Source organism: Procambarus clarkii, chromosome 3, assembly GCF_040958095.1.
Source record: "Procambarus clarkii isolate CNS0578487 chromosome 3, FALCON_Pclarkii_2.0, whole genome shotgun sequence".
NCBI classification, from domain to species: domain Eukaryota; kingdom Metazoa; phylum Arthropoda; class Malacostraca; order Decapoda; family Cambaridae; genus Procambarus; species Procambarus clarkii.
Genome location: NC_091152.1, coordinates 41,351,139 through 41,361,420, shown reverse-complemented (window position 1 = coordinate 41,361,420; position 10,282 = coordinate 41,351,139). Strand labels below are relative to the sequence as shown.

Here is a 10,282-nt window from a genome sequence, read left to right as displayed (position 1 = left end):
GAGGGACGGTCCAGATATTATGGAGAAGATAACGGGATATTGGACCTCAAAACCTTGACTCACGCAGACGATATTGGAACCTGAAAACCATGGCTCACACAGACGAATTTTGTAAGTTGAAAACAGGCAAAATATGTCCGTAGAGTTCACCTGGAAATGCTGTGACACAAACACGATTTTTTCTAAAAATTTTCTTTAAGATTTTCCTACTTATTTTCATCATAAGAACTTTTTAACAAACTTCTAAGATCTCAGAAATTACTTGCTCATAAGAAATCCTTAATCTCAAATCTGTGACTCCTCAAATTCGCCTGAAAACCCTGGCTCCACACAGAGGATTTTCTAAATTCACCTGAAAACCCTGGCCCTCACAGGGGAATTTCTAAATTTACCTGAAAACCCTGGCTCATAAACACGAATTTGAATTTCTCCCATAAGACCTTTAACAAACTTCTAAGTCTCGGAAATTATTTTCATTAAAAGAACTTTAACAACTTCTAAAATCTGTGACACAAAATTTACCTGAAAACCCTGGCCCGCACAGAACATTTTGGACCTGAAAACCCTGGCCCGCACAGGTGATTTTTCTAAATTTACCTGAAAACCCTGGCCCGCACAGGTGATTTTTTCCCCCCCCAAAAAAATGTTCTGTGTGGAGCCATCCCTACTACTTGTGTGTGGTGATGCGAGGGTGTGTGTGTGGTGATGCGAGGGTGTGTGTGTGGTGATGCCAGGGTGTGTGTGGTGATGCCAAGTTGTGTGTGGTGATGCGAGGGTGTGTGTGTGGTGATGCCAGGTTGTGTGTGTAGTGATGCGAGTGTGTATGTGTGGTGATGCGAGGGTGTGTGTGGTGATGCGAGGGTGTGTGTGGTGATGCGAGAGTGTGTGTGGTGATGCGAGGGTGTGTGTGGTGATGCGAGGGTGTGTGTGGTGATGCCAGGGTGTGTGTGGTGATGCCAGGGTGTGTGGTGATGCCAGGGTGTGTGTGGTGATACCAGAGTGTGTTTGGTGATGCTAGGGTGTGTGTGGTGATGCGAGGATGTGTGTGGTGATGCCAGGATGTGTGTGGTGATGCCACGGTGTGTGTGGTGATGCGAGGGTGTGTGTGTGGTGATGTCATGGAGTGTGGTGATGCGAGGGTGTGTGTGGTGATGCCAGGGTGTGTGTGGTGATGCAAGGGTGTGTGTGTGGTGATGCCAAAGTGTGTGTGACGATGCGAGGGTGTGTGATGTGATGCGAGGGTGTGTGTGGTGATGCGAGGGTGAGTATGTGGTGATGCGAGGGTGAGAGTGTGGTGATGCGAGGGTGTGTGTGTGGTGATGCTAGTGTGTGTGTGTGTGGTGAAGCGAGGGTGTGAGTGTGGTGATGCCAGGGTGTGTGTAGTGATGCCAGGGTGTGTGTGGTGATGCGAGGGTGTGTGTGTGGTGATGCGAGGGTGTGTGTGGTGATGCCAGGGTGTGTGTGGTGATGCCAAGTTGTATGTGGTGATGAGAGGGTGTGTGTGTGGTGATGCCAGGTTGTGTGTGTAGTGATGCGAGTGTGTATGTGTGGTGATGCGAGGGTGTGTGTGGTGATGCGAGGGTGTGTGTGGTGATGCCAGGGTGTGTGTGGTGATGCGAGGGTGTGTGTGTGGTGATGCCAGGGTGTGTGTGTGGTGATGCGAGGGTGTATGTGTGGTGATGCCAGGGTGTGTGTGGTGATGCGAGGGTGTGTGTGGTGATGCGAGGGTGTGTGTGTGGCGATGCGAGGATGTGTGTGGTGATGCGAGGGTGTCTGTGGGGTGATGCCAGGGTGTGTGTGGTGATGCGAGGGTGTCTGTGGGGTGATGCCAGGGTGTGTGTGGTGATGCGAGGGTGTGTGGTGATGCGAGGGTGTGTGTGTGGTGATGCGAGGGTGTGTGTGTGGTGATGCAAGGGTGTGTGTGGTGATGCGAGGGTGTGTGTGCTGATGCCAGGGTGTGTGGTGATGCGAGGGTGTGTGTGTGTGGTGATATGGGGGTGTGTGTGGTGATGCCAGGGTGTGTGTGTGGTGACGCGAGGGTGTGTGTGGTGATGTGAGTGTGTGTGTGTGGTGATGTGAGGGGTGTGTGTGTGGTGATGCGAGGGTGTGTGTGTGGTGATGCGAGGGAGTGTGTGTGGTGATGTGAGGGTGTGTGGGGTGATGCAAGGGTGTGTGTGGTGATGGAAAGGTATGTGGTGATGCGAGGGTGTGTGTGGTGATGCCAGGGTGTGTGTACTCACCTAGTTGTACTCACCTAGTTGTGTTTGCGGGGGTTGAGCTCTGGCTCTTTGGTCCCGCCTCTCAACCGTCAATCAACAGGTGTACAGATTCCTGAGCCTATCGGGCTCTGTCATATCTACACTTGAAACTGTGTATGGAGTCAGCCTCCACCACATCACCCCCTAATGCATTACATTTGTCAACCACTCTGACACTAAAAAAGTTCTTTCTAATATCTATGTGGCTCATTTGGGCGCTCAGTTTCCACCTGTGTCCCCTTGTGCGTGTTCCCCTTGTGTTAAATAGACTGTCTTTATCTACCCTATCAATCCCCTTCAGAATCTTGAATGTGGTGATCATGTCCCCCCTAACTCTTCTGTCTTTCAGCGAAGTGAGGTTTAATTCCCGTAGTCTCTCTTCGTAGCTCATACCTCTCAGCTCGGGTACTAGTCTGGTGGCAAACCTTTGAACCTTTTCCAGTTTAGTCTTATCCTTGACTACATATGGACTCCATGCTGGGGCTGCATACACCAGGATTGGCCTGACATATGTGGTATACAAAGTTCCGAATGATTCTTTACACAAGTTTCTGAATGCCGTTCGTATGTTGGCCAGCCTGGCATATGCCGCTGATGTTATCCGCTTGATATGTGCTGCAGGAGACAGGTCTGGCGTGATATCAACCCCCAAGTCTTTTTCCTTCTGACTCCTGAAGAATTTCCTCTCCCAGATGATACCTTGTATCTGGCCTCCTGCTCCCTACACCTATCTTCATTACATTACATTTGGTTGGGTTAAACTCTAACAACCATTTGTTCGACCATTCCTTCAGCTTGTCTAGGTCTTCTTGAAGCCTCAAACAGTCCTCTTCTGTTTTAATCCTTCTTATAATTTTAGCATCGTCCGCAAACATTGAGAGAAATGAATCGATACCCTCCGGGAGATCATTTACACATATCAGAAACAAGATAGGACCGAGTACAGAGCCCTGTGGGACTCCACTGGTGACTTCACGCCAATCGGAGGTCTCACCCCTCACCGTAACTCTCTGCTTCCTATTGCTTAGATACTCCCTTATCCACTGGAGCACCTTACCAGCTACACCTGCCTGTCTCTCCAGCTTATGTACCAGCCTCTTATGCGGTACTGTGTCAAAGGCTTTCCGACAATCCAAGAAAATGCAGTCCGCCCAGCCCTCTCTTTCTTGCTTAATCTGTGTCACCTGATCGTAGAATTCTATCAAGCCTGTAAGGCAAGATTTACCCTCCCTGAATCCATGTTGGCGATTTGTCACGAAGTCCCTTCTCTCCAGATGTGTTACCAGGTTTTTTCTCACGATCTTCTCCAACACCTTGCATGGTATACAAGTCAAGGACACTAGCCTGTAGTTCAGTGCCTCTTGTCTGTCGCCCTTTTTGTATATTGGGACCACATTCGCCGTCTTCCATATTTCTGGTAGGTCTCCCGTCTCTAGTGACTTAGTATACACTATGGAGAGTGGCAAGCAAAGTGCCTCTGCACACTCTTTCAGTACCCATGGTGAGATCCCATCTGGACCAACAGCCTTTCTAACATCCAGATCCAGCAGGTGTCTCTTGACCTCCTCTCTCGTAATTTCGAACTCCTCCAAGGCCGCCTGGTTTACCTCCCTTTCTCCTAGCACAGTGACCTCACCCTGTTCTATTGTGAAGACCTCCTGGAACCTCTTGTTGAGTTCCTCGCACACCTCTCTGTCATTCTCTGTATACCTGTCCTCGCCTGATCTAAGTTTCAATACCTGTTCTTTCACTGTTGTTTTCCTTCTGATGTGACTGTGGAGTAGCTTTGGTTCGGTCTTGGCTTTGTTTGCTATATCATTTTCAAAATTTTTCTCTGCTTCTCTTCTCACCCTGACGTACTCATTCCTGGTTCTCTGGTATCTCTCTCTGCTTTCTGGTGTTCTGTTATTCCGGAAGTTCCTCCATGCCTTTTTGTTCAGTTTCTTCGCTTCCATACATGCCCTATTATTCCATGGATTCTTCTGTTGCTTCTCGGATTTTTCCCTTTGGGCCGGGATGAACCTGTTTACTGCCTCCTGACACTTTTGGGTAACATAGTCCATCATACCCTATACAGACTTGTCTCTGAGGTCTGTGTCCCAAGGTATTTCACTTAGGAAACTTCTCATCTGTTCATAATTCCCCTTTCGGTATGCCAGCCTTTTGATTCCTAGTTCTTTTTGGGGGGAGATAAGTTCTAGCTCTACCAGGTACTCAAAGTTCAATACACTGTGGTCACTCATTCCCAAGGGCGCTTCCATCTTAACTCCTCTTATATCCCATTCATTTAGGGTAAATATCAAATCAAGCATTGCTGGTTCATCTTCTCCTCTCCTTCTTGTTGGTTCTTTGATGTGCTGGCTTAGAAAGTTTCTTGTTGCCACGTCCAGCAGCTTAGCGCTCCATGTTTCTGGTCCTCCATGCGGGTCTCTGTTCTTCCAATCTATCTTCCCATGGTTGAAGTCTCCCATAATTAGTAGTCCAGATCCATTCCTGCTAGCAACAGAAGGAATGGGTGGTGATGCGAGGGTGTGTGGGGTGATGCCAGGGTGTGTGTGGTGATGCCAGGGTGTGTGTGGTGATGCGAGGGTGTGTGTGGTGATCCGAGGGTGTGTGTGGTGATGCTAGGGTGTGTGTGGTAATGCGAGGGTGTGTGGGGTGATGCGAGGGTGTGTGTGGTGATGCCAGGGTGTGTGTGGTGTTGCCAGGGTGTGTGTGGTGATGCCAGGGTGTGTGGGGTGATGCCAGGGTGTGTGTGGTGATGCCAGGGTGTGTGTGTGGTGATGCGAGGGTGTGTGTGTGGTGATGCGAGGGTGTGTGTGGTGATCCGAGGGTGTGTGTGGTGATGCTAGGGTGTGTGTGGTAATGCGAGGGTGTGTGGGGTGATGCGAGGGTGTGTGTGGTGATGCCAGGGTGTGTGTGGTGTTGCCAGGGTGTGTGTGGTGATGCCAGGGTGTGTGGGGTGATGCCAGGGTGTGTGTGGTGATGCCAGGGTGTGTGTGTGGTGATGCGAGGGTGTGTGTGTGGTGATGCGAGGGTGTGTGTGTGGTGATGCAAGGGTGTGTGTGGTAATGCGAGGGTGTGTGTGGTGATGCCTGGGTGTGTGTGGTGATGCTAGGGAGTGTGTGGTGAGGCGAGGGTGTGTGTGGTGATGCGAGGGTGTGTGTGTGGTGATGCGAAGGTGTGTGGTGATGCGAGGGTGTGTGGTGATGCGAGGGTGTGTGTGTGGTGATGCGAGGGTGTGTGTGTGGTGATGCGAGGGTGTGTGTGTGGTGATGCAAGGGTGTGTGTGGTGATGCGAGGGTGTGTGTGGTGATGCCAGGGTGTGTGTGGTGATGCGAGGGGTGTGTGTGGTGAAGCGAGGGTGTGTGGGGTGATGCGAGGGTGTGTGTGGTGATGCCAGAGTGTGTGTGGTGATGCGAGGGTGTGTGTGGTGAAGCGAGGATGTGTGGGGTGATGCGAGGGTGTGTACTCACCTAATTGTACTCACCTAATTGTGCTTGCGGGGGTTGAGCTTTGGCTCTTTGGTCCCGCCTCTCAACGGTCAATCAACTGGTGTACAGATTCCTGAGCCTACTGGGTTCTATCATATCTACATTTGAAACTGTGTATGGAGTCAGCCTCCACCACATCACTTCCTAGTGCATTCCATTTATTAACTACTCTGACACTGAAAAAATTCTTTCTAACGTCTCTGTGGCTCATCTGGGTACTAAGTTTCCACCTGTGTCCCCTTGTTCGTGTCCCACCCGTGCTGAAGAGTTTGTCTTTGTCCACCCTGTCAATTCCCCTGAGAATTTTGTAGGTGGTTATCATGTCTCCCCTTACTCTTTTGTTTTCCAGGGATGTGAGGTTCAGCTCCTTTAACCTTTCCTCGAAGCTCAATCCTCTCAGTTCCGGGACGAGCCTGGTGGCATACCGCTGAATCTTCTCTAACTTTGTCTTGTGTTTAACTAGGTATGGACTCCAGGCTGGAGCTGCATACTCCAGGATTGGTCTTACATAAGTGGTATACAGGGTTCTGAAAGATTCCTTACACAAGTTTCTGAAGGCAGTTCTTATGTTGGCCAGTCTAGCATATGCCGCTGATGATATTCTTTTGATGTGGGCCTCTGGGGACAGGTTCGGTGTGATATCAACCCCCAGATCCTTCTCTCTATTTGATTCTTGCAGGATTTCCCCTCCCAGATGATACCTTGTGTTCATCCTCCTGCTCCCTTCGCCTAATTTCATCACCTTACACTTTCCAGAGTTGTGTGGTGATGCGAGGGTGTGTGTGTGGTGATGTGAGGGTGTGTGTGTGGTGATGCGAGGGTGTGTTTGGTTATGCCAGGGTTTGTGTAGTGATGCGAGGGTGTGTGTGGTGATGCGAGGGTGTGTGTGATGTTGCGAGGGTGAGTGTGGTGATGCGAGGGTGTGTGTGGTGATGCGAGGGTGTGTGTGTTGTGATGTGAGGGTGTGTGTGTGGTGATGCGAGGGTGTGTTTGGTTATGCCAGGGTTTGTGTAGTGATGCGAGGGTGTGTGTGGTGATGCGAGGGTGTGTGTGGTGATGCGAGGGTGTGTGTGGTGATGCGAGGGTGTGTGTGGTGATGCGAGGGTGTGTGTGTGGTGATGCGAGGGTGTGTGTGGTGATGCGAGGGTGTGTGTGGTGATGCGAGGGTGTGTGTGGTGATGCCAGGGTGTGTGTGGTGATGCGAGGGTGTGTGGTGAAGCGAGGGTGTGTGGTGATGCGAGGGTGTGTGTGTGGTGATGCGAGGGTGTGTGTGTGGTGATGCGAGGGTGTGTGTGTGGTGATGCGAGGGTGTGTGTGGTGATGCGAGGGTGTGTGTGGTGATGCCAGGGTGTGTGGTGATGCGAGGGTGTGTGTGTTTGTGGTGATGCGAGGGTGTGTGTGTGGTGACGCGAGGGTGTGTGTGGTGATGTGAGGGAGTGTGTGTGGTGATGCGAGGGTGTGTGTGTGGCGATGCGAGGGTGTGTGTGGTGATGCCAGGGTGTGTGGTGATGCGAGGGTGTGTGTGTTTGTGGTGATGCGAGGGTGTGTGTGTGGTGACGCGAGGGTGTGTGTGTGGTGATGCGAGGGTGTGTGTGTGGTGATGTTAGAGTGTGTGTGGTGATGCGAGGGTGTGTGTGGTGATGCGAGGGTGTGTGTGGTGATGCGAGGGTGTGTGTGTGGAGTGATGCGAGGGTGTGTGGGGTGATGCGAGGGTGTGTGTGGTGATGCGAGGGTGTGTGTGGTGATGCGAGGGTGTGTGTGGTGATGCCAGGGTGTGTGTGGTGATGCGAGGGTGTGTGTGTGGTGATGCGAGGGTGTGTGTGGTGATGCGAGGGTGTGTGTGGTGATGCCAGGGTGTGTGGTGATGCGAGGGTGTGTGTGGTGATGCCAGGGTGTGTGTGTGGTGACGCGAGGGTGTGTGTGGTGATGTGAGGGAGTGTGGGGTGATGCGAGGGTGTGTGGGGTGATGCGAGGGAGTGTGTGTGGTGATGCCAGGGTGTGTGTGGTGATGCCAGGGTGTGTGTGTGGTGATGCGAGGGTGTGTGTGTGGTGATGCGAGGGTGTGTGTGTGGTGATGCGAGGGTGTGTGTGTGGTGATGCCAGGGTGTGTGTGGTGATGCAAGGGTGTGTGTGGTGATGCGAGGGTGTGTGTGGTGATGCCAGGGTGTGTGTGGTGATGCGAGGGTGTGTGTGGTGATGCGAGGGTGTGTGTGTGGTGATGCGAGGGTGTGTGTGGTGATGCAAGGGTGTGTGTGGTGATGCGAGGGTGTGTGTGGTGATGCCAGGGTGTGTGTGGTGATGCGAGGGTGTGTGTGGTGATGCAAGGGTGTGTGTGGTGATGCGAGGGTGTGTGTGGTGATGCAAGGGTGTGTGTGGTGATGCGATGTCTCTGGTGATGGTCTGGTTCTGTGAGAGATTATATATTCCTTGATGCAACCCCGTGGCTTGTGCATTGTTAATCCCCTAGAAAGAGACGTTGTTGTCTTGCCTTTGTACTGAAATTTTTGGGACTGACAGTCCCCAAGTGGGCATAGACGGCGTTGGTCTCTTTTAAGGCGTTCTCTTTAGTGTCTGGAGAGTTTTCCATGAGTAGATTGGCGTTTTTTTTTGTAGTAAAATCCTAATTGTATCTTCTGATTGGCATCTGTGTGGGATAACGTTCATATTAATATTATCTTTCAGAACTCATTCCTCCGTTTTATAAGCTGCGGAAAAGAAGTTCCTGTAAAACAATATAATAGGCAGTACAAGTGTTGCATTAGTTGAATCTTCAGAGAGTGTATGGCGTGTCAACTTTCTTTTTATGACGTCTTCAACATAAACGTTAGAGAAGCCATTATTGACTAGGACCTGCCTTACTCTACAGAGTTCCTCGTTGACCTGCTTCCAACCATAGTTGTGAGTGAGAGCTCGGTCGACGTAAGCGTTGAAAAAACTCCGCTTGTACCTGTCCGAGCAGTCACTATTGGCATTAAGGCACATTCCTATGTTCGTTTCCTTAGTATAGACTGCGGTGTGGAAGCCACCATTCATTTCCACGACTGTCATATCTAGAAAGGGAAGCTTCCCATCACTCTCCATCTCGTAAGTGTAACTTAACACCAAATTTTGCTGTAATGCCTCCTTCAACTGCTGCAAACGTCTGACATCAGGTACCTGCATTATTATGTCGTCAACATATCTGCAGTATATGGCGGGTTTTAGGTCCATGTCAACTAAAACCCTCTGCTCTATAGTACCCATGTAAAAATTCGCGAACTGGACACGTAGGGGAGAACCCCTGGCGATCCCATCCACTTGTTTATACATGTGCCCATTGGGAGTGAAGAAAGGTGTCTCTTTAGTGTAAGCTTCAAGTAACTTCCTCAGTACGCTCTCGGGTATGTCTAGAGGGGTACAAGCTGGATCACGATACACTCTGTCCATCATCTGAGTGAACACTTGTGCACTCTCTCATATCAACTGCACATGACACTTGCAGTAAGAAGGGACATTGATCAGAGTTACAACTCTACACTTGGTTAATAGTCAACACATGAATTACACATAACAATCGATGACTAATTCATTCCTACAACATTAAATCTCTGGAATTACTTCCACAATGATTAATTACTCATCACAAAGACATTAATAATCACGGAAAGAGAGTGCACTTCATTTATTAATTTATTTATTTATTTACGCATGAAAGTACATTTGTGAGAGTACATAACATTGTTGTTGTTGTTTTACAGTCAAACAAAGCCACATACACGCATGGCGTTTCTGACAGACATATCACTAAGAAATATAACAACAATGAAATAATCATAAGTCACTGAGACAATATCGAATCCTCGCTTATGAGTCATTGAGATTCATTAACCATTGACTCACACCCAGGTCACTAAGTCGAAGAATTATATCAATGTTTTATCACGCGTCACTGAAACTCTAATATTCACTGAAATTATCACACGTGACCCAAACAAATATTGACAATCAAATGTCACAGGTCACCGAGACTATACAAGGACTGTACCCTGAGGTACACAGCATTTAACTGTGCTCGGACTCGATTTTATTTGATTGACTGTTACCCTTTGTGTTCTGTTCTACAGGAAATTGAGTACCCAGCATCCCACTTTACCAGTTATACCCATTGACCTCATCTTGTGTGCTATCACTCCATGGTCACATTTGTCGAAGGCCTTTGCAACGTCAGTGTAAACAACATGTGCATTCTGTTTTTCTTCTAATGCCTCAGTGATTTTGTAGTAGTGGTCAAGTAGCTGTGAATATCAAGTAGATATTGCACTCTTAAGACAATTCCTTTCTCTTTCACTCTCCAAAGTGTATTACATTGTTACGGACCCGAATCCAGCGTCCGAGCCTGGAGCAGTGACGACCACGCCATCTGTGGGTCAGCTCCCGAAACCCCCTCCAAATGGCCACTGGAAACTGGCCACAAGGGCCAGTTTCCAGTCCTGTTCAGCTCACAACACAGCCGCTGCTGACCTCTGGTGAGGTGGTGCTCAGACAACAACG

At 49.7% G+C, this 10,282-nt stretch overlaps 1 protein-coding gene across 1 annotated transcript; it reads right to left on the bottom strand.

Annotated features, from left to right (window-relative positions):
* Positions 1 to 8,437: 8,437 nt before the first annotated feature.
* On the bottom strand, positions 8,438 to 9,178 carry LOC138368902 (uncharacterized). Its single transcript, XM_069331624.1, has one exon. The coding sequence runs from the start codon at positions 9,176 to 9,178 to the stop codon at positions 8,438 to 8,440; it is 741 nt and encodes a 246-aa protein (XP_069187725.1).
* Positions 9,179 to 10,282: the final 1,104 nt, after the last annotated feature.

What these genes read in the sequence shown, in the direction of transcription:
- LOC138368902 (XM_069331624.1), bottom strand. Translation starts at nt 9,178, where the DNA reads ATGGACAGAGTGTATCGTGATCCAGCTTGTACCCCTCTAGACATACCC.